Consider the following 25,116-nt stretch of genomic DNA (forward strand, 5'->3'; position numbering starts at 1 on the left):
AGCTGCAGTTAATGACTTTGCACCTGTGCAAGTACGTTTGTCATAGCTAAATTCTTGGAACTGCTTGGTCAGAGGATATGCATTTGCCATTTTGGGAGATCATGTCAAATTGCCTCCATAGGTGGTGGCCTAGTTTGTATTCCCACCAGCAATGCATGAGAGTGCCTGTTTCCTCATGGTTACATCAGTTCAGTGTGTTATCAGACTTTTGGGATTTTGACAATATAGGAAGTGAAGAAAAATGGTACAGTTTTTTTGGGGGGTGCAGTTTTAGTTTTCATTGATTAAGAATGGGGTTCAACATCTTTTTGTATGTTCAAGAGCCATATGTGTTTCTTCCTTCGTAAACTGTTCATAGACTTTGCGCACTTTTTTCCAATTAGATTTTGGTCATCTCAACGTTTGAATTTTACTTATTAGGCCTGAGGGCCTAAAGGCTCAGTGTGGCAGGAACATAGTAGCATACAAGGTGGGCTTTGGATAGAGGGGTGGGGACCAGATCACGCAGTCCCCTCTAAAGTCCATTTGGTATATTTATTGCTTCTTAGTTTACAAACCTATTTAACACCTAGAAATAGATATCCTTTTAGGGATTCTTTAGACACAGTTACTTCTGAAGTAATTATGTATAGGGATCAGCAGAGCAATTTGATCTGGAAAGAGAATGGGGGAATATTAGCAGTGTTCTGTTCTACATAGTAAGTAAACGGTCTGTCTGCCTAGCGCTCTGATTTTGATTATGACCAGGTCTGTTTCGCTATATAATTAATCTTCAGTACTTACTGGTAGAGTTTTGCCAGCTATTATTTCTCATTTAGGAGAAAAAAATGTTCTTTTCCCTTCATACAGTAAACAGAGTTCAAGCTGACCCTTGGTTTCCTCATCTTATTTCTGTGAAGCGCTCAGCATGACTGTTTTAAAAGAACAAACTCATTATGCGTGTCATCTCCAAGCCTAAGTGCTTTCCCCAGGAGCTGCTGTGTTCCACTCAGAAACATGCCGAACAGTCACCAGCACTGCACAGTGGAGGAGGGGCCGTTCTTGCTCTACGTATTTCGGCGTGGGAGCTAGAGATGCTCTGTCAGTCTGTCTGTCTCTCTCATTTCTCCTCTGCATCTTTCCTACGCCTTCTTTTTCTCCCTGTCTTCTCCCCAGCCTCCCACTCCTCCGAGCCTAGCTGGTTAAAGGGAGCATTCTTTGTCGTGGGTCACTTGCTTTTATAAAATGGATTCTGAAGCATGGCTACTCCACGCTGTGCATTTACACAGTCCCTAGGGAGAACAGTGAATGAAATGTGGAAGGAAAATATGAATCTGTTGACTAGAATTTTTGTTTTGCCTTTTATTGGTTTTAAGATTTTTTCAGTATGCTCCCTAAAGGTGCTTTAAAATTTTTGTATTATAGCATGCTCTATTCTCTGAGTTTTTAGTAGGCATCCAATGATCTGTATTACATAAATAAACTCCCAGCTGTGATTAAACATAATGGACATTTAAAGTGTTTGGACTTGCCTTGCCTTCCAGAGTTCTGTGGTAAAAAAATTCCCCCCAAATGCTGTTGGGTCCAAAATAATCAAGACTTTTCTCCCTCTTCGTTTTGTTCTTAATGAATTTTTATTTGTATCAGCTTGCCTGGCTGCCTTACTTAAATCTATGGATTTAAGTAGTTGTAAGGCTCCTCTTACTGTTTGAGGCTGCTCCTCTAGTTGACTTTCAGATGGAACAGTTGTGTAAGGTAAATGGTTTATTGTGGGTACTGTTGATATGAACCATGCCCATCTCTTCTGTAATGCCACCATTATGCAGAAGGCTGCAGGGGGAAGGGAAGATTGGTTGCTTTGAAAGTCTGCCTGTGCTCTGCAGTAATGCTCCTGCACTCAGTATTTTTTTTTTGGTTTGAATTTTATTTTATTAATTTTTTTTTTATAGCAGGTTCTTATTAGTCATCCTTTTTTTTTTTTTTTGCGGTACGCAGGCCTCTCACTGTTGTGGCCTCTGCTGTCGCGGAGCACAGGCTCTGGACACGCAGGCTCAGCGGCCATGGCTCACGGGCCCAGCCGCTCCGCGGCATGTGGGATCTTCCCGGACCGGGGCACGAACCCGCGTCCCCTGCATTGGCAGGCGGACCCCCAACCACTGCACCACCAGGGAAGCCCAATTATCCATTTTATATGCACTCAGTATTAATTCTTTCTTTACTTGCCTGTTTCCCACTGATAACGGATGGCCAAGAGCTGACATGTTCAACATCTTGGAAATTTTGGAAATAGCCAAACAGCTCCATTTGAAGCCTAGTTATTTGTCTTATTAGAAGTAGTATCATGAGGCAGCCTCAAGGTCATGTAATACATTTTTTACTTTGTTTTTAGGTATTGTCTATATTATTTTTGATCAAGAAGCAAAGAGCCCCTAATGAGGCATTCTAATTTCCTTAAATTTACAGTCTCTGAAGTCAGTTTGTCTGGATTTCTAATCCTGGCCCCTCTCTTACTGTGTGATTTTAGGCAAGTTACTTATCCTTTCTAAGCCTTAGATTCCCCCTCTGTAAAACTGGAGTAAAAGTTGAACCCACCTCAAATTGGGAGAATTAAATGGGGAAAGAAAAGGAGTATGAGGTGCTTGGCTCATTGCTGGGTACATAATATGTACTCAGTAATGTTAGCTATTGTCATTATTGCCAATCAGATTTTTATTACTTTGGATTTAGAAGTAATTTATCTTGTATACATAAAGAAATAGTTTGGAAAGTAAATGCGTTTCGATTAAAACAAATAATAGTTTGTTTCTCCATCCTCACACTCAAAGTGGGTGGTGTGTCAATGATCATCATTTTCTTGGTTCAGTGAGTGCAAAAGCTTTTAGCAGTGGGGAGAAAAGTCCCAGAAAATGTATATCAGGTCACTGTTTTCATGATGGATCACAGCAGGAAAATAGTTTATGTTCTTACCTTAAAATGAAAGAACACTATTGATTCTGAGCCCTATGAAAAAGGAAATTAAAAAATTTTTTTTAAAGGCTTGATTAGTTTTTCTTAGTTTAGTTTAAATGCTGTTAGAAATTCAAACAATGAAGACAGGTAAATTAAATATTAATGTGCCCCTTCTCAGGGTTAAACTTTATAAAATTATAAAAGTAATATCCATGCAAGTTTAAACAAAAAAAAGAGACTATAAAAGTGCATATTAAGACAATATTGGAGACCAGCTGAACCTTCATCTTATTTCCAAGGGCAAACACCTCAAACAGTTTCATATTTATGCTTCGAGAATTTTTGTTTTTTTACTTAGAACAGGATTTCCTCTTTTTCCATTTTAAAACACAAGTGAAATTCAAGACCTACTCTTCACCTTGCTTTCATCTGATGATATAACAAAGATTATTATAAATTAGTACTTACAGATTTATCTTGCTTTTTTAACAGCTGAATGGCATTTTAGATGCAGTCTCATAATTTATTTAACCAGTCTCCTTGTAATGGATATGTAGGCTTTCCAAGTTTTTTGCCTTGTCAGTAATCTTCCATGTGAATTTTAAAATTTATATGTGTGTACATATATATGTATATGTATATCTGTGTGTTTGTATATAACTATGTGTGTGTGGTGCAAGTATCCTACAAGCATGTGTAGGAGGAATTCTCATGCACATTTAAATTTTTGACAGCTATTCCCATGTTGCATTCCAAAGAGTTTTGTCAGAATAGACTTCATCAACAGAGTAGAGCTTGCCAGCTTCCCCATTCCTTTGCTAGCACTAGGTAGTACCATACTTTCTAATATTTTCCAATTTGGTATGAGCACAAAGGATCTTATTTCATTTTGCATTAAAAAAATTCAGTGAGACCAATGTACATCGGGGTAAAGTTCTAATAGAGCAAACATCTAAATGTAAAACCCTGTGTGTATTAAAATAAAACATGGGTGAATTCCTTAATAATCTGGGAGTAGAGGAAACTTTCTAATTATGACTGAAAATCTGGAAGCAGTAAGAGAAAAGTTTGATAGATTAGCAGATACAAACTATTATATATAGGATGGATAAACAACAGGGTCCTACTGTATAGCACAGGGAATTATATTCAATGTCCTGTGATAAACCATAATGGAAAAGAATATGAAAAAGAATATATATATATATGTATAACTGAGTCACTTTGCTAAACAGCGGAAATTAACAGAACGTTGTAAATCAACTATACTTCAGTAAAATTTAAAAAAGAGAAAAGTTTGATAAATTTGATATCCTGAATATAAAAAAGCATGAAGAAACTATAAAAAAGTAAAATAACAAGCCGGGAGAAAATATTGTAACTTCTATCATAGACAAAAGATTAACATCCTCTTTGTGTGTGTGTGTATATTTGTAAATTAAAACTAGAGATTAAAATGACTATCCTGATAGAAAAATGGGCTAAAGATCTGAACAGATGGAAAACAGGGGGGGAAAAAACCCCCAACTCTGCAAAGGCCCTTAAACATGTGAAAAAATGCTCAACTCATTCTTAATAAGAGAAATGCACAGTTCAAATCCCACGGGCTTCCTGTCTCTCACCGCATTGCCAGAAGTACAGAGGTTTGATAGCACACTCCATGGGTGATGCTGTGGGTAGATGGGCAGTCTCATGCATTGCTCATGGGAATGTGAAGCCATGCGCCCTTTATGGAGGGGAATTTATCCTTTGACCCAACAGTCACACCTTTTTGGACTTGATTCCACAGGTAATCCGGGAAAAATACAAAATGATACATGTACAGTGCTATTCATTGCAGCGCCATTTGAAATAATGAAAGACTGTAAGTAGTCAAATCTGGAGGTCTAGATTCCATCTGGCTAGCCTCAGATGTGTAGCTTTTTACCCCAGTACTGGTTTCGCAGCTCTGGCATTGGCAATATTTGCCTTATGTGCAGATGATTTTCAGCTGCATGTCCCGGGTTAACAAGGACAAGTGTTGGAGGACAGGTCTCACGGTAGGTAGAATTGTTTCCTGGGTCTTCGTGAAGTCTGTGCCTCCAGTCTTGGTGCCTTCTTACTGCCTTTCCCTTCCGTGGTCCTTTCTTGCCCATTTCCCTAGTCCTGTCCCCTGTGTTCTCCTCTCCCAGACACTGGAGAACCTGACATGGATGCTCTGATTAAGGCAAGAACATAAGCTGTTAACCTTCTCTTAGCAGATAGTTAACGCAGTAACCTAATTACCTACCAGCAGTAGGATGTTTGAACAGTTATTTTATTTGGGGTGATGAAGTTCTAGAAACTGCACATCTTCTGGTATTTCCTGATTGTTCTAGATGCTGCTGCTCTAAGGTAGACACGCCAAATACTAGCTTATTTCTTCTGTTTCAGATGCATCTCACCCCCACTCTGCCTCCTATATTAATGTTTGAAGTTGGGATGTATCTTAAAACTTAAAAGAACAGAGAATAATGTTCCACCTCTCTTGAAGAGCTGCTACAAATTTGGTTGTGTTTCTTATAGTTGATGGCATCTTAAAACCCAGGAAATGTGTTCATAGGGGGCAGAACATGTGGGATCACATTACTTACTGGCAAAGAGCCATATACGATTTTCCTCTTCACTCCCCTTTGGTAGTGAGTTTGTTTTCTGTGTTATTTAAAAACCTTAAAAAAGGGCCTTTGCTGGGTGATTGTAAGTTGGCACAGAGCAAGCAAATACTCAAAATTGAGAAAGCAAAATGAAAAAGGGTGGAGGACCATCTTATTTTTTTTGGTAACAATACTAGTATTTATACAGATATCTTCCTTGAACTCTTAGCATTTAACACAATTGATTATTTCTTTTTAAAGTACTTTCTTCCCTGGATTTCTGTGACACCATGCTCCCTAGTTTTTATCCCCTTATCTTATTGGCTGTTCCTTTTCCATGTCCTTTTCTCATCTCAACTCCATCAGACCTTTGAACAACCCGATGTTCTGTCTTCTGCTTTTTCTCTCTCCTTTTTCCCCCCACCCTACATTCTCTCCTTAGGTGAGCACATCCATTCCTCTAAATTGAGGTATCTTTTTAGGGTTTAGATTCTCCCATTTGTGTCTCCAGCCTGGAGGACCCCTGTGAGCTTTGGTTTCATATATACAAATGGCTGATCAGTATTTCTAGTTGGACATTTAATAGGGATTTCAAACAAAACATGGCCACAACAGAACTATCGATTCTCTGTTCCCCAAATCCGTGCCTTTCCAGACCTCCGTCATCTCAGTAAATGGCACCTCAGTAACTGGTGCTCAGGCCAGAATCTTTTCCACGTGTTTAGCGATCCTACATGATGCCTTCTTGCACGACTTATACCTGATCTAACAGTGAATTCTTTTAATTCTACCTCCAAAACACGCCTCCGTTCACTTCTCATTCTTGCCATTGCTATAATCCCAGTCCAGGTTTCTGCGGTCTTTCTCTTACCCTTAGACCAGTGTCTCAGCTTCCAGCTGATTTTCTTGCCTTTACTTTTTTCCCCACTTCTTTTGCTTTTACCCCATCTACAGACTTTTATTCACAGTGTTTCCATAATGGAATTTCTGAAGTAGGAATTAGTTCATGTTTGAAACCCAGTGGTGACTTCTCATTACTCTTAGAATAAATGTAATTTTCTTAACTTGCCAATATTATCTGGTTCCTGCCCACCTCTCAGACCTTTCTCTCCCTGGGTCCAATCACACTGGTCTTCTCTCTGTTACTGGAACATGGCAAGCTTGGGCCTGTTTCATGGCCTCTGCACTTGTGCTATTTTCTCATTGGAATGCTCTTTCTTCTGATCTTTGCGTGGCAGATTCCTTCCCATTGTTTAAGTCTCAACTCAGATTTAAGCTTCCAAGGGAGACTTTTTTTTTTTTTTTGACACCAATTGTACTTGAACATTTGTTACTTTTTTAAAAAAAATTAATTAATTAATTAATTTATTTTTGGCTGTGTTGGGTCTTCTTTTCTGTGCGAGGGCTTTCTCTAGTTGTGGCAAGCAGGGGCCTCTCACTATCGTGGGCCTCTCTTGTTGCGGAGCACAGGCTCCAGACGTGCAGGCTCAGTAGTTGTGGCTCACGGGCCTAGTTGCTCTGCGGCATGTGGGATCTTCCCAGACCAGGGCTCAAACCCGTGTCCCCTGCATTAGCAGGCAGATTCTCAACTACCGAGCCACGAGGGAAGCCCCCAAGGGAGACTTATTTTGACCAGCAACCCCACAATTATTCTCTGTTCAGTACTCTCTTTAATCATCTTAATATCATTGACTGGTACCTGAAATTATCTTGCTTACTTCTGTCTTTTGTTTTGGTCAGACTTCCTCTTTAAGGCTGTAAACTCCTTGAGGGTGGAAACTGGTTTCACTCTCATATCCTTAGTACTTAGAACAGAGCCTGACACATAGTAAATCCTCATTGTGTTTTGATAGTTGACTGATTTATGCTCGTAAGTAGAACAATCTGTGTTAGGTCCTGGACATTCAGAGAGCGGCAGAAAAAAATGTCTTCAATATCTCTTAAATAGTAATAAAGACAGGCTGGAAAAATGAATTATTTTAATACAGAATTATAAAGTGCAAGAATAGTCTAGACAGTCTACTGTGGGAGTGCAGAGAGGGGGCATCTCACAAACATCGAGCTGAAACTGAAGGATGAAAAGGAGTTAGCCAGGTGGATAGGCAGGTGAAAGGGGTATGAGCTGTCATTCTGTGAAGAAAATAAAGGTATTCTAGGCAGATGGAATAGTGCAAGCTTGAGGAATTTGGTTTGGTGTGCCTGGAAGGATAGATGAATATAGGGAGAAATGAATATTGCAGTTGAGGAGGTGGAGATCTGGATAGGTTTTGAATACCAATTGTAAATTACTGTAAGGTTGAAAAGGTACTATGGTCAGATTGCTACTAGAGGATTATCTTTTCGGTGGCATTGTGGGGACTAACTTGGAGGGAACTAGAAGAGGTCGGTGAATACTCGTCATTACCAAGTTTGAGCAGGCAAGTGGCGTAATCAGATTGCTGTTTTACGAAAGGCCACTCTGGCTGCTGGGTGGGAAAATAGACGACTGGGTGGGGATGGGGAGTATGAATGGAAGGAGGGAGACAAGTTAGGAGGGATCCTAGTTTCAGCTGATGTATAGTAATGAGGAGCTTTCCTTTTCAAGAATTTGTGGATCTTATCTCTTTGTAAAAAATTTACCATTTTTATAACAAAATGTTTGGGGGAAAAGTTTTGCCAAGTTACCGGAAGCTTGGATGTGCTCCCCATCCCTCTCATGGAATGCTCTCACTGGAAGCTCCATTCCCAGGTGGAGAATGTACACACAGACATCCATATGTCCTTAGTTCTTCATGTCTTTTGACCTCTGCTTCTGTTCTTGTTGAAATAACATTGAAGGTGCTGCAGTTTTCAACTTTGGTTTTCCTTTCATTGTGCTAATCCTATTTTAATGTATAAGTCCTTTTAGGCAGTAAGGCTGTTGGAATAGCATCAAGCACTTCAGGCATTTATAAATTCATTTCGAGGGGCTTCCCTGGTGGTGCAGTGGTTAAGAATCCGCCTACTAATGAAGGGGACATGGGTTCGAGCCCTGGTCTGGGAAGATCCCGCATGCCGCGGAGCACCTAAGCCCGTGCACCACAACTACCGAGTCTGCGCTCTACAGCCCACGAGCCACAACTACCGCAGCCTGCGTACCACAACTACTGAAGCCCTCGCGCCTAGAACCTGTGCTCTGCAACAAGAGAAGCCACCGCAATGAGAAGCCCACACACCGCAACGAAGAGTAGCCCCCGCTCACCCCAACTGGAGAAAGCCTGCGCATAGCAATGAAGACCCAGTGCAGCCATACATACATACATACGTACATATTCATTTCAATAAACGTGACGGGTTTGGTTTGGGTAATTTGTTGTGTTGCTAGTGAGTTTGTTATAGTGTATAACAGTATCTAATCAAATTAGTGAGGAATAAAAGACTCACTTTGATGTAAATCATTAACTTTTTCAAAGAAGACAAACAATGTTTTTAGTAACATCTCAAGCTGAAGAATATTCAGTGTATAATACATGTGCTTGAAAAATATTAACACACAGCCTAAAAAGGGGCGATTAGTTTCATATTCAGAGGTAAGATTAGGCCAGTTTCACTTTAGTTTTTGTTAGTATTAAATACTCGCAAGTATTCAAAATGTTTGAAGAAAATGCTTATCCTCTTTATATTTTAAATGAGAAGATAATAGCACAGGTTATATATTTTAATATTTATTTCTCACCAATGTTTCCATGCTGAAGCAGTTATCTACTATGTTGTAATTGCCTGTTTACTTGACTCTACCCACTAGCTCTCTCTCCTCTCCCCCTGTGGTCCCAGTGCCATCTGAGTAAGCACTTGGATACTTTCGGCTGATTAAATGTGATACTTACTTTTCTTTTTCATATTTATCTTTTTAATAGAAAATGCATCAGAGGCAGACTTATGGCTCCTGAATAGTTGTACTGTAAAAAATCCGGCTGAAGACCACTTTAGAAACTCAATTAAGTAAGTGGACGTTGATTTTTTTTCTTATCTTTTTATAAGTGATGTAAGAATTAATTTTCAGGAAGTTAGCTTTTAAAAGATTCCTACCATTACAAATACTCAGTATGTTATCAGCAAAAGTATGAGTTGGACTTTGGGCATTATACTGTTTTGAATTTATCTGGTAAGGAATAAAACTTCAAGGTAGACTTTTCTAATAGGTATTTGAGTATTTGTGAAGTTAGCTAATAGGTGATTTGAATATCTGTCAAGTATTAACAACATACTTTTCTCGGGGAATCCAGTCTCTACATTTTGAAACTATCCAAAGCAGTCCTTACCTCTTTTCTCTTCCCTGTCCATTAGCACTGTTCTAATAATGCCTGGCCATCAAGAGAAGTACAGTTTATTGGGGGAGCGGGCATGTAATCCGTGGTTCTTGAATTGTTCCTCAAGTTACAGTGAAAGAAGTATCTTTTTTTCACATCTCTGAATCATACTCCACCCACTCCACCCACTTCTTACAACCTTCATTCTATAAGTTATTTCCTTATTCACCTCTATTTTCATCTCTCCAACCCCATTGGTGCGTTTTCATTGGTATTTAAACAAGCTCAGACCTACTCAGCCCCATACACCCCTTTTAGCTCTGGTCCTGTTTTTCTTCTTGCCTTCCCCGAGAGACTTAAAATTTTTGGCTGTGCTGCGCAGCACGTGAGATCTTAGTTCCTGGACCAGGGATCAAACCCCCTGCAGTGGAAGCGCGGAATCTTAACCGTGGGACCGCCAGGGAAGTCCCCTGAGAGACTTGTTAAGATTTTTCATTTCCTGACTTCACTCTCAAACTCAACCCCCACCACATTGGTTTTATTGTGAAATATATCATACATAAATGAGTTTATGAAACATGTACAGTTTAAATAAGGTTAACAAACTTAACACCTAATATCTACCACCCAGCATAAGAAATAAAGCATTGCTGAGACCTTAGAAACTGCCCCGTTGTCCCTCTTTCAGTCATATCCCTGAGATGTAACCTTTATCCTGACTTTTGTGGGTCATTCCCTTCCTTTTATTAGTAAATTTATCATCTATTAAATATATCTCTAAACAATGTGTTGTTTAGTTTTGCCCTCTTTTATATTTATTGGACTTATACTGTTTGTGTTCTGAGATTTGCTTCTTTTCCTTAACGTTTTGCTTTTAGATTTATCCATGTTGATGGATGTAAAATAACTGGCCATTCATAGTATTTTACTGAATGAATTTGTCACAATTTATCCATTTTATTATTGAAAGAGTTTTGAGTTTTCCCTGTGTTTTGCTTTCATGAGCACTGCTGCTCTGAATATTTTGAACATGTTTTCTGGTGCGGATGTGCAAGAGTTATTTTAGGATATGTACCTAGGAATTATTGGGTCACAGGTGTGTGCATATTCAAAATTTTAGGTAATGATGAACTTTTCCCCCAACGGATGTACTGGCGCTCACTCCCACCAGTCATGGGTGGGTGTGGTTGTTCTCCACTCTTTGCCAGTGCTTGATACGGTCAGGGTTGTAAATTTTTGCCCATCTGGTGGTGGAGATGGTATCTCAATGTGGTCTTAATTTGTGTTTCTGTGATTACTAGTGATGTTGAGCATCCTTTTATATGTTTATTTGCCATTTAGATTGTCCTTTTCTGTGAAATGGCTCTTAAATATATTTCCCTGTTATTTTTTTATTATTTGTTTGTGGGAATACATTAAATGTATTCTATATACTAATCCTTACATATTACATATGTTGTATCAATTGTGGCTTATCTTTCACTTTCTTTTATGGTATCTTAGGATGAAGAGAAATTCTGGCTTAAAATTTATCAACCTTTGCCTTTGGGTCCGTGCTCTTACTGTTTAAGAAGTCTTTCCTTACTCTGAAGTTAAGATATTCTATGTATTTTCTTCTAAAAATTCCATGGTTTTTACTTCTTACATTCAGGTTTATAATTCATCTGGAGTTGATTTTTTTTGGTATGATACCAGGAAGAGGATCCCATTTTATTTATTTATTTTCTGTGTAGACTCCGACTTTTTCCAGTATCATTTATTTTTTGAAAACCTGTCCTTTCTCCTTTTATCTATATATTATCCACTCTGTCATAGGCTGAGTGTCCATAGATGGTTGGGTCTGTCTGTGGGCTCTCTATTTGGTTCCACTGATCTGTTTCTTTATTTTGGTGCTTATTCTACTACTGCTTACCTGACATAGTCATAATTAGTATAGATTTATAATAAGTCTAGATGTTTGATACCGCTAGTGCCTTTTTGTTCTCCAGTTTGAAGGAAGACATGTTTTTGTTTTTGAATGTGCTGTATTTAAAGTTACAGCTAAATGTTATAATAAAGTAATGGATAATATTTGATTTTTATCAAGTGTCTTCTATGTGGCAGGCACTGTTCAAAGTGCTTTACATCAATTAGATATTATCTAGTTTAATTCTTGCAGTCTACCAATGAGTTGTAGGTTCCAATTTTATTTCTGTTTTACAGATGAAGAAGCATCTGTTTTGCAGATGAAGTTCTCTAAAGCTGTTGAGTTCATAAGTGGTGGAGGTGGGATGTTAACCTAGGTAGTCTCACTAGAGCCTGTGCGATGTTAAATTTAATACCAGGTAAAGAAGTCAGATAAGCAGTTACAGAATTGAGGCAGATATCAAAGAGGCACCACTAGAGGTACAGATTTTGCATTGTTTCCATAGAAGCGATAGTTGAATATGATGGTTTCCTCAACTTAGAAATCATGGAAGGAGCAGAGAAGAGTTGTTACCTGAACGATGGTGGGAGGCTTAGGAGGGTGGTAGTGATGTGAGATGGAACAGGGGAGTTAGGGTCATGGTTAGGACCAGAAGAAGGGAGAATTAAACCAAGAGCAGAGCAGGATGTTTACCAGGTGCTGCTTATTTTCAAAGAATGCCTTTTATGGGAAGTCTATCATGTTCCCTGATTATCTACTTTTTCTCCTATAGGAGAGGCGTAAGATACAAAGATACTTTAGTGCTACTGATAGCCTCTAAGTACAAACCCCAGAGAATTCAGTTTGTGTGATTATCAATTTTAAAATGTGATTAACTGATGCACTTCTAGACTGTTTCTAAAAGTTTATTTAAAAACTCAAATATAACTTGTGTCAATGGGTTTTCTTACATAAACTCTTGTGAATGCAGTTCAAGGTAATGATACGGTGTTTGAAAGATTAAGTGAGGTAATCACTTAAGATTTTTGTCATTTTAACACTACAACACTAGTGGTAGAGAGCACAGGTTCCTTTAATGCACTATTCTGCTTGCTTGAAAGAAAATTTAAAAACAGTATTATAGGTGATTAAGTATTTTTTTAAATGGCTTTGAAAGCTTTTGCTAATCACAACTAGTTCTTGTTAACATACCACCTAAGCTAACGTTGGATTTGCTTCCAGAATAAATATAATCCTGTAGAAGGCACAGTAACAATTAACATTGAGAAAATGTCAAATTCAAGTGACATTTATACATTTAAAGACTTTCAGTGAAAGATTACCTACTCTTGTCAAGCATTTTGCTTTATTTAAATGTTCTCCCCCTTTCACCACTGTCTCCTAACAAAGCAAAACAAAGAAAAATAGTTCGTAAACTTTATTACACCTTCAGTCATGCGACACATTTGTCTTCTCTCAACCTCCAGCTCCATCCTTTCCCTTCAGCCTCCTCATGAGCATGCACTTTTCCCCCCATGACAGTGAGGCAACATTTAAATTCAAGGAGGCCCTGATGGGGTGTTTCATCTCTCCTTGTTCAGCTGCGCCTAATGCATTATGCTCATATTCACCCATTTTCAGGATGGGCTGGGGGCTCTTTTTTTCTAACCTGAACCCCCTACAAATAATGATTGCTTCACTTTGCCACTTACTTCTGAGCGTTCACCTTAATTTCTGATCATCTGCTTTTGTCTCTCTCCCAATGTATTCTTTTTTTTCGACTGTAGAAATTTTTTTTATTGAAGTATAGTTGATTTACAATGTTGTGTTAATGCTGTACAGCAAAGTGATTCAGTTATACATATATATACATTCTTTCTTTATATAATTTCCATTATGGTTTATCATAGGATATTGAACATAGTTCTCTGTGCCATATGTATTTTTGATATTTAATAGTTGTTTGTCTATTATCAACTCATTTTATTTCTCCTGAGCTACCAGGCAGTAGGACCCTCTTGTTTTAACAGGAGAAAAGAAAGAAAACTGAGAGATTTACTATCTTTCATGTAATCAATGCATAAGATCCCAGAATTGTGAATTTGTGACAAGACAGCCAGGGCCTTTTTTTTTTCTTCTCTTGGTGGTGGTGGTCAAAAGTATTAGTTTTGCAACTTCACAGTATAAAATATATTGGGAGTATTATTTAACCTTGGTCACAGAGAATAACGGCTTAAAATTATTTGGAAATTTTCATTTTATACAGTAATGCTGACAGTAAATCATTCTACTTTAAATAATTCCTTAATCTAGTCCAAGTTACATACCTGGCATGAAAATGCATACGTGTTAATCCGTAGGCTGTACTGATCAGTACTTTCTACTAGTTGATCTAATTACTAAGACTTTACAGTGTTTGTATTATTGATGTTCAGATTGATAAGACAGTAGGAGTTTTAAGTAGTAAAAAAGGAGTTAAGGATGACTTTTATGGCTGCCTTTTGAACTTTGAAATGTTAAATGCTATTGCCTTTACTAATTTTGAAAAAATCTCTCATGAGGCCCATGTTTTGTGGTGGCAGCCTGTTGTATGCATACTCTTTCCTCTTGAGCATTTGCCAGTTGCCCTGTCCTTGTTTTATGCATTAAACCAATTTGATTTAGACAATATGGCCTTAAACTTGAGGGGTTCTTGAGTAAACGAAAAAGATCAAAAGTTTCAAAAAAATAAAATTTGCTCTTAATGAGAGTATCAAATAAGAAAACTCCTTTGGTTAGTGCTTTATAGAAATGTGGAATCTTTTCCATGCCACCTAAAGGAGGTCATTCAGAGGCTGGTGAAGATAAACACGTCTTGTGTGTTCTATATAAATGACAGAAAGAATAGCCAGCTTGCTTTGATCATGGACTGTCAACCTCTGTTTGACCTTGTGCGTTATTAACCCAAATGGGCACTGTGGTTTAGCCACACTGATAGTAGATAGATGAGTCACTAGTTCTTTGAACCACCTTTGCCTGTAGAAATAAATGGTAATGTTGAAGGGATGGTTTAGATATCTCAGTGAAATTACTTGAAAGAACAATGGAAATATAAGGAGAAATGGACAAAGAAGAAAAGTGTATGTTGAGACAGGATAACCTGCTTTGTATTATATCTTCTGTTTAAAGGAGAGCTCTTTTTAGAAATAGCGTTCTGTTGATCAAGTAAATTATTGGATGTTCACTCCTATTATGAAAAGATTTTTTGCTTTATGTGGATTTGACTTTGAGTTCTTCATTGTAAACTGAAGTTGGGGGAGGCATCAGAATATTGTTTCAACTTGAATTTGTAAAATAAATTGCCTTCACAAAAGCTGACTTATTACGAACAGAGAAGTGCTTTCCTTTTCAGTTAGTAATTATACAGTTTAAAAAAAGAAAAAAACTCAACTCGTTCTGTTTCTAACTAAATTTGTTAGTAATCAGGTTATCTTTATTTTTTTAATTAAAAAAATTGGCATTGGGAGATAAAAAAGAATACTAGGTTTTAGTTTGGCCTTTTTCAAGAAACAGGTTAGGTAACGCAAGTTCTTTTGTTAAACTTACTTTTTAATGTTGTAGATTGTGGATTTTTTCTTAAAACTTAGATATTTTAATTTTGGCTTTTCTAGTATGCAATGGCTTTAGTTCAGTAGCACTTTTATGTTATTGTTTCAAGTGTCGTTCATTGTTTGCTTTTACCAGTCACAGTCTCATGGTTCCAGCTATCCTTTCCCACCTTAAAGGTTTCCCTCTATATGGAAAGTTAGTTCAAAATATTGTACTGTTTGACTTAATATATATTTGTCAGTTAAGTTTTGTCTAAGGCTATTGTTTTTCTCCAAACAGTGCTATTTTTAACATGAGTTTACGTTTCCTCCTACCATTTCTCATCTACTTCCACTATTTAGATACTATCTGTGTGTTGATTACTCCCAGATTTCTGTCTCTGACCCTGGTCTCTCCTTCCAAGAACCAAACTTGTACGTCCATTGTATGTCCAGCTGCTTTCTGGACTTTTCCATTTAGATGCCCCTTAAAGTTGACACTTTAAATCATCGTGTCAGAGCCTCTTCATTATCTACCTCACCTTTTCCCCAGCTAATGTTCCTGTTCGTATTGCCTGTCTTGTTTGGTTACAAGGTCACCTATCAGATAGTCTGGGAGTTTTCTTTGACTCCCTCTTTCCCTGCCCTATTTTCCATCCTTCAGAACTGATTCTACTTCTAAAATATCTTTTCCTTCCTCCCTTTGATTCCTTCCTTCTCATTACTTTTGCCCAGTGTTGTTAGTGTTTTGTTGCTTCTTGGAACTTGCAGTGAACCACTGTGTTCTCATGTTTCATCAGATTGCCACGAACTAGACACATATCTTTTGAATTTAATCCTTTCTCTCCATCCCTATTGCTAATGTCTTAGTTATGGTCCTCAATATCTCTTGCTCTTATATTACAGTAGAAGTTAAGCTTGTTCTCAGCTCCTTTTCTGTTCCAGTTCATGCGTTCCTCTCCTTCACACCCTGTAATGGTTCCTTCTCAGCTACATGATAAAGATATAATTTCCTAGTGTAAAAAGGTCTTTTAAAATAATCTGTTCCTTGCCTACCTCTATGGCCTCTTTTCTCGCCATTCCTCCATAGAATTTTACTTCTTGCCTAAATTGTATGATTTTCCAGACATATAATGTGTTTGCATATGTTTTTCCTATTCCTTGGAACATGCTCTCCCTTTCCCCCAAAGGCATGCATGTGTGCATGTACCTGCTCACGCGCCCCCCCCCCCCACTCATGCACCCCATGTAATTCTACTTGGCAACCTAGTCATCTTGTGGGACTCATATCAAAGGTAATGCTGTGTGCAAGGTTATCTCCCTTCTAACTCCCACCCTTTACCTCCAGGGTCCCCAGAGTTAATCACCCTCTGTTCTGTGCTACTTCTTTATCCCGTACAAACATCTATTGTTGCATATTACATTTTATTATTTGTTTACATATTTGGCTCTCTACTAGATTGTGGTCTTGAGGTCAGGTTATTGACCTCAGGAAAATCCTTTTTTATGAAGTCTTTGACCCTCTGACTCTACCATGTAATGATTTTCCTTTTCTTGGGAAACAGATACCATTCATGGAGTAAGACTTGCTTGTCAGCTGTTCTGAGAAGAGACTCCCAAGGCACCTGTGAATCCCTTGTAGAGACAGGCTGTATATTTGCAAAAAGGGGAAAGAACATTCTAATTTGCAAAGATTGTACTAAAGGGCTCTCTTTTTAAGAAATCATGCTGTTTTGCTTTTTATGTTTTGCTTATAAACTAGGAAGAAACCTGCCCCTTCTTGTCCTAAATGAGATAAGAAACTTGTGCTTGCCACTATTGGTCCACAGTTTCTTTCCAGAGTAAAGTAGTAAAAGGAGTGAGAACTGTTCTCCCTTCTTGGAGTATTGCTTGGTCTTGGCAGAAGCTCAGCTGCGAGTGGCAGGACCCTGTTCTTCTTGCCAAACTAAGTGGACTGGCTCTGCTTCAGGACCTTGGCCACTGGATTAATTGAAGCATCTCATCTTGAGTCAAAGGGTAACAAAGGTGTAGATAAAAACCAGTAGTGTTAGACCTTGTTTTAGACACACAGTCTGTACTCAACGTGTGTTTGTACCCTTAGGTTTTAAATGGATTGATTCTTCCTGTTTTGGGAAGAGTGCTTGGCATCATTCTGCTGTCAGGGCATCAGCAAGTCATTGCTAATGTATTATTTTGTGTTAAGTATATTATTAATTATATAACTATATTAATATCACAACACTTGTCTTACATTTGAATATCAGATTGTCCAGTTTCAATGAATGAGCAAAAAACATTAAAAAACACCAAAGTGGGAGAAAGAAATCAACATGGCTGTTGTGGGGTAAGAAGTAGATGTTTTGGAGAGGTTGACTTGATATAGGATCTTTGAGAGAAGAGTGGAACAGTAAGATCTACGCAGACAGTGATGTTGTCTCACTTGTTTACTGAGGGATCCTTGGTCTCTGGTACAGTGCCTGGTAAATATTTGGCACTGAGTTTTGCATTGAATTGAAAGCTGATTTGATGAAGGCCAAATTTCTCTGGATAAGTTGCTGTTTATGTGTTAGGTCTTCTTACTGTCTACCATATGTGAATTCATATTATTCAAGTCTTAAGTCATGGGTCTGTTTAGTCTACTTTCTGTTGATGCTAGGACTTTGTATTGTTTTTTCTCTGTCAGCTAGTCTGGGGTTAATGATGGTATTAGAGGAACATGCTTTCTGGAAACATAAATGAAGAGTTCTCTGTTGATTCCTAAAGTGAGGGGTGAGAGTTACATAATTCAGAGCAGATTTTGACACATTTCCTGCTACAGACTTTACTTGTTTGTCCCCTATCCATGGAAAACATGGAGACGAATGGGAGTGCAGGGAGACTATTACATGATAAATCTCAGTGAGAAATTTGATGGGGAGTAAAGGAGAAAGTATATTTTAGGATTGAATTCCTGGTTGACTTTAAAAAAATGAAGGAATAGTTAAATTTACAGTTGTAAGATAAGTTACTTAATTTGCAAATCAGGAACAGAAAAAGCAGTTTAGATGTAATAAATCATTATAAAATGCAAAACTGAGTTTCATAGCTATCAAAAATCTTTTTGGAGAACAGTATTTTGCATATTTCATGATTACTGTTACATCAACAGTTGCTTTGTTTTTGGCATTTTAAGCAAGAGAGTAAGTGAAAGAGGTCAGAGTATTATGTACTGGCAACAGCTGGCTGATAGCATTGAATACTTATGTAATTAAATATATGTGTTGGCTGTTGTCCTAACAGCTCTGTAGGTGGAGGCCCCAGAAAGCATGCAGAAACTTGCTTCAGCAGGATTAAAGAAGAAATCAACATGATCTAAGCCTGTGCTTTCAGCCAGGAGTGATTTCCTATTGTTTTGGTTTGAAAGACATTCTACTTATTCTTGGTGTGTGTTTTAATACAACAGCAGAGAAAAAAAGAAACGTATTTTTTTACTCCCCTTCTTGTATGCTCTAAGTGTGAAACACATAATCTTTCTTAATTTTTGGTCACTCAGTAGTGTTGTTTATTAACTGATGACCTTTAAACCCATAGCACACAATATTAAAATATTAAATGTTAACTATTTCTGTTCCTTATTTATGGTTACAATTAGGTTTAGGTGTCCTCTGGGCCATAGTAAAATAGTTACATTGATTTTAGACTGCATTAAGGAATGGTTGTCTGTGATCATCAAAAATTGGATAAGGGGTGGCAGTGAAGGATAAACAAAATCCTCAGGTAACCACTCTGCCTTTAGTTAATAGTCTTATGTGTGGGTGCAGATTCTACTCAAAGTACCTTATGTTTACCTCTGTTACTGTTTTTATAGCTCAGGGGCTGAGGGCAGTCCTTGAGGCACCTTTGGGTACAGGCTTTGATGAGTGGATGTTACCTTTGTGGGATTAGGAAAAGATGTCAGTTCTTGTAGACACAATCTGGCACAGCTGTGTGTGGCTGCCCCTATAAATAACCCTGTATTTTAATCGTATCTTCATCTGTCTGCAACCCATTTCAGAGTTCCTTAGGGACAGCCACTATGTCTTTTACCTGTAGCCCAGCACCTAACACAGTGGTTGCCAATAATAGTTGAACAAATGAATGAACCAACTCATGTGTTTGCTTTCTCTGTATGTTTTTTCTCCTCACCCCCCCTCCACTCCCTGCCTCTGTCAGAACAAGTGTCTTCCTCTGTAGCTTTTCACAGAACTTCTTCTGTATCTCTTTCCTACTAGATTGCATTACTTAGAAATTAAGTTCAACCCCATGTCATAGAGGACCCTAAAAGTAGAAGCTTAAATAAGATAGGGGGTTTATTTTTCTTTATATAGTGCAAAGTCCATAGATAGGAAGTTGCTGGCTTTGGTTTACCAGCTCAAGGATGTGAGGGCAAAGTCTCTAAAGTTTTATTGATCTTTCCATTATGATATAAAATGGCTGCTACTCTTCAGCCGTCATATGTACTTTACAAAAAGGAGGAACTACCAAAAGGGACAGTACCAGCTGAGTTGGTTCCTCCTTTAAAGGTACTTCATTGGAAGTCCCACACAGAACCCTGTGTTTGCATCTCATTGGCTGGAGCCATATTACATGACTACCTCTATTTGTAAGGGAGGCTAGGAAATGTGGTTTATTTTCATTTGTTTTAGACTAGTCATGTTGTTGTTCCCAACCGAATTGGGGTTCTGTCAGTACTGAAGAAAGGGAGAATGCTCACTGGGTCTTAACTTCATGCCTCTGCTGCAAGTTGTAGTCTTTGAGGCAAGATACGTATTTTATTTACCTTCTTCATTTATCAGGACTAGAGTATTGGATGAGATTCTCAACATATTTGTGAACCAATGACCCTTCTTTCTCCTGTTTACTTTATTCAGAATGTTTAAGAAACAACACAGTTGACATTTGAGAACTTTTCTTCTTTTTGGTTACCCTGAGCTGTCTCTAATGAAGTATTGATAATAACAATAACAAAATACACTGGAGAAGCTCATGGCTTAGATGTTACATACACAAATAATAATAACAAAAAAGGATAATTGGGATTTTCACATATTTTCCACTCTTAAGATCTGCAGTGACCATATTTGAAATGGGATCTATGAGGAAAGTATATATCTCATTGTTTCTGATACTCCATTTTGTGATAACAATGATTATAAACCTGATTTAGAAACTAGAAATTTTACAAGAATTTAGACAGAAAGCAAAAGCAGAGTTTAAAATTATCACAGAAGGTCTTAACTAATTGGAAGAAAGGTTGAGACTTAAGTTCATTCTATAATTAACTGCTAGAAAACAGTATTTTATATAATTCTAAAAAGTTTGTTTCAGCTGAGAACAATGCTTCTTTTCACTCAGATAGAAAGTTAGTGTTTACATTTAACTTGGAAAAAAAAAAGTGGAGAATTCAATGTAAGCAGTGAAAAGCTAACCAATGGGAAGAGTCCTATAAAACTTGCTGTAGGGTTTCTGTAGGTTGGCGCCATTGGATACTATTAGAGGAAAGTTAGGAGTATCCAGTCCTCATCCTAGATTGTGAACAATGTGAACATTCTGCAACAGTGTCTTTTTGTGTCCTTGCAGAGATACTCTGCTGAACCATTGTTACAAACTGCCCAGATTTATTTATGTTGTAATGGCCCATTCTTTGGTGTTTTTCTTCTTGTGGTGAGTGAGTGAGAGAGACAGAGAGAGTGTGTGTGTGAGAGAAGGAGGGGGTGGGGAGAGAGAGAGAGACAGAGAGAGAGAAGGAGAGGGAGAGAGAGAGAGAAGGAGAGGGAGAGAGAGAGAGAGAGGGAGAGAGAGAGAGAAGGAGAGGGAGAGAGAGAGAGAAGGAGAGGGGGAGAGAGAGAGAGAAGGAGAGGGGGAGAGAGAGAGAGAAGGAGAGGGAGAGAGAGAGGGGGGGGAGAGAGAGAAGGAGAGGGGGAGAGAGAGAGAGAGAGGGAGAGAGGGAGAAGGAGCGAGTGTGTGTGTGGGAGACAGAGGCAGAGAGGGAGGGAGGGAGGGAATGTAGATGCATTAAGAAAGAAATGACAGAATCACATGATACAAACTATTTTGGGAAAAAATACAAATTAAGGTGTATGTCAAGGCTCTCTTTTACAATATGTTTTAGAAATCAACAGCTCATCCTTTGTGCCAGCCAGGGATGTGCTTTCTAGCTCATAAATTTCTTTTCTAAGAGGGATCAGATAAGCAAGTTTATGGCAAAACTAAAACGTTTAACTTGATGCTTTCCTTAAATGCCTGTCAGTAGCTTATGATAGTTACTGAAGGGAAAGACTTGTTTTGCTTTAAATGAGAAAATGTTTTGAGTCAACTTTTTAAATAATTTTTTTGTCATCTGCAGTTGAAATATTGATTAATTTGTTCTTTTGATGTTTTTACTCCTTTAATAAATAGCAAAGGTTTTGGTGTCATTGATCATTTACATTTAAAAATGATAATTTTTAAAGAAACACGAAAATAGAACTGATGGATATTCCATTGAGCAAATCCTGGGCACATGGTACCTTGAGTATGTATGTTTCTTATCCCCTCATTGTCCCACTGGCTAAATGCCTTTGGGCATCTTTTAGAGCCTTAGAACTCTGTGTTAGAGGAGAACACAGATGGAGTTGAGACCCTGGGTCCTGGGAAGAAGGTGTACCTGTGTTAGAGGAGGGGGCCTTATCTCTAGTCCTAGTGGGGGTGGAGAGGAAGGTAAAAGATCTAGAATCTGAGGAGTCTTTTCTTCTCCTATAGGCCTGCAGCAGTGTTTCTGAACCTTATCAGACCCAGTGATCCTTTTGTATAACAAATGTTTAGCAAAGTACCCTTTAGTAAAATTCATGAATAACATAACTTACCTATACACATTATTACAAATAACACAGTGCTCTGAATATAATTAATGTAGGGGGAAATAAACAGAAACATTGGTAATGTAATATATATTTCAAAATATAAATACTCAGGTACTAATATACCAGAAGACCTGATGAAATCACCTATATGTAGAATTACACTGAATGTGAGAGTAATGAATTCCATCTGATATGTGTATAGCCTTAACAGCTTAAATACCGACAATGACATTGCCCTAGGGATGCGCCTTAGATTCTAGGACTAGATAATGTAAATATGTTTTTTACCTACTTGAATGTTTAATAGGAGATTCAGAACTCTTGCAGGACCTGTGGAGTTATTTGTACAGGACAGACATGCCTTAGAAGACACCTAGCACCTCTGACTTATGCCCACTAAATGGCAGTTACATTCTCCAAACCAGTATCACAACCAAAAAGATTTGATAGATTTCACCCCTAGTGATTATAATTTCTGTATGGCCTGAAGCACCCAAAACAAGATTTAAAAAATCTATAGAGATTTTAAAATATATATAATATATGTGTGTATATATATAAACATATATATGAACATATAAATAAATGTATATATGAATAATATCAAAGAGCTCCATAAATGAGACAGCTTAATTAAAAAGTCTTCAAAGGGTATGAACAGGCAACTTATGGAAGAGGAAATAAGTATGAAAAGTTCATTCATCCTTACCAGTGATCAGAAAAATACAAATTAAAATGAGATACTGTTTTTTTGCTGAGTAAATTGGAGTTTTCAGTAGAACTGGTGGTCCTAAGATTTGGGGGAAATGTTTGCTCTGATATTATTGCTGGTGAGAGTCTGAATTACCACAGTCTCCTAGGAAAGTAATTTTTTGATAAGTATAAAAATTAAAAATATGTATGCACCTTGATTTAGCAGTTCTGTGTTTTATGACCCTCTCCTATAGATATAAAAACACGTGTCTGCAAGGACAGGGATATAAAGTCATTTATTGCACCATTGTTTATAATGGCAAAAAGTGTTACAGCAAATTTGACTCTTCTATTCCTCTCTCCCTTCCCCTCTCCTTCCCTTTATCTCTCCTCCCTCTTTCTTCTTCCCTCCTTTCTTCAACTAACTGTGTACCCTGGAATAATTCCCTACAGGTGTATATAAAGCTTCCTTATTCTAGATTCATAGACTACTTTGTGCTCTTATTTATTTATGGATTCATAAATGTTCTATTTTATATACATGAAATATTATTTACTCATCTGTTGATGGACATTGAGTTTTTTCCTAATACTTGGCTATTATAAATATTGTTTATAAACATGCTTTGACTGGAATTTTATAGAGTATTAAACTTTTTTGTTTTAATTTGCATCTTGAAATAAGATGAAATAATTATCTTATTATTGTTATTACAATTATCTTATTTAAAGTATTGAAATAATACTTTTCATACTGAAAAGTTTCAGGAACAGTGCAAAGACTTCCCATAGACCTTTCACCCAGCTTCCTCTAACGTTTAAATATCTTACATTACCATAATGCAATGATCAAACTAGGAAATTAATATTGCTACAGTACTGTGAACTGTTATACAGACCGTATTCAAAATTTGTCTTTTTTTTTTTGGTTCAGGATTCAATTTAGTATCCTACATTGCATTTAGTTGTCTGGTCACAGTCTCTTCCAATCTAGGACAGTTCTTCAGTCTGTCTTTTATGACATTGGCACTTTTGAAGAGTGCTGGTGAGTTTTGTTGTGGAATATTGCCTAATTTGAGCTTTCCTGATATTTCCTCATAATTAGATTCAGGTGTTATGCATTTTATCAAGAATATAGGGAGTGGTAGGTATGTGTCCGTCTCAGTGTGTCATACCAAGGAGATTCAGGATATTGTTAAATCTTTTTTTGTTTTTTTGTTAACTTTGACATACAGTAACTAGGTGTTAAATTCATCTACTTAAGGTGGTAGCTTTCAGCTTTATGCTCTATAGTTACTATCTTCCCCTTTGGAGTTAATATGTATTTTGTGGTACTTTGGTTTTATGCATATAGTCTGTTTCTCATCATGTTTTCACCATTACTTTTAGCATCCGTTGATTACTTTTGCATATAACATTTAATACTGTGGTATTTATCAAGTGATGATTTTTTCCGTTGCCATCATGCCATCTGCATTAATTAATTGGAATCTTACTGTAAGGAGGAGCCGACTCTTCACCCTCCCATCTGTCTGTCTATCTTTGTAATATTGTCTTCATAGAGTCAAGGTTATTTATTTTAACCTTGGGCATGATCCCTTGCTGTCATTATTTTTACTGCTCAAATTGTTCTGGATTTGGCCAATGGAAACTCCTCTAAGTTGGCTTCTTTCTGGTACCAAAGAGTCCAGGCCCATCTTGTACTTTCGTTGCTTTGGTTATCTATCTGTATATGTATTAAAAAGCATGAGGTCATACTGTGCCCTTTGACTCTATTTCAACTGCATAGGATTTATTTCTAGCCTAGCCTCCCTCCCTCCCTTCCTTCCTTCCTTCCTTCCTTCATCTTAGTTCCCCGACCAGGGATCAAACCTGAGTCTCCTGCATTGGAAGTGCAGTCTTAACCACTGGACCATCAGGCAAGTCCCCTTCCTTTTCTTACATGTAACTTCATTCTGTAACAGTGGGAAACGCAGCTCTCAGTTTTTACAATGCATTTATGTTATTTGTTCAATCCTATTAAACATCTTAAGTCCTTTTTGTCTTGAATCTTACATTATGTGGTCAAACTGCTGCTTTCCAAAGATACTGGAATTCCCTGTTTATTATCCCCATTACTCTCTTTCCATCCTAATCCCACCTGTCTCCATTAGCTTCTAGTTTATTCTTCCTTTTTTGTACATATGACCACAAGTCACGTTGTGATTCTTCTATTTCTGTTATGTCGTCTACGTTTATTAATTGGGCTTTTACTGTGAGGAAGAGTTGTTTTCTTCCCTGTCAATTTATTTAATCATTTATATC

The 25,116-nt window shown here is 37.6% G+C and overlaps 1 protein-coding gene across 5 annotated transcripts in view; it reads left to right on the forward strand.

Annotated features, from left to right (window-relative positions):
- The window catches only part of CDKAL1 (CDK5 regulatory subunit associated protein 1 like 1), a 650,929-nt gene that overhangs the window by 91,496 nt on the left and 534,317 nt on the right, over window positions 1–25,116 (forward strand). For all 5 annotated transcript variants that reach the window (XM_067752107.1, XM_067752108.1, XM_067752105.1 and 2 more), the window contains one exon: window positions 9,416–9,500. In XM_067752107.1, coding sequence (XP_067608208.1) covers window positions 9,416–9,500 — 85 coding nt within the window. The remainder of the gene's footprint in view (window positions 1–9,415; window positions 9,501–25,116) is intronic.

This window comes from Pseudorca crassidens, chromosome 10 (assembly GCF_039906515.1).
Source record: "Pseudorca crassidens isolate mPseCra1 chromosome 10, mPseCra1.hap1, whole genome shotgun sequence".
Classification (NCBI taxonomy): Eukaryota; Metazoa; Chordata; class Mammalia; order Artiodactyla; family Delphinidae; genus Pseudorca; species Pseudorca crassidens.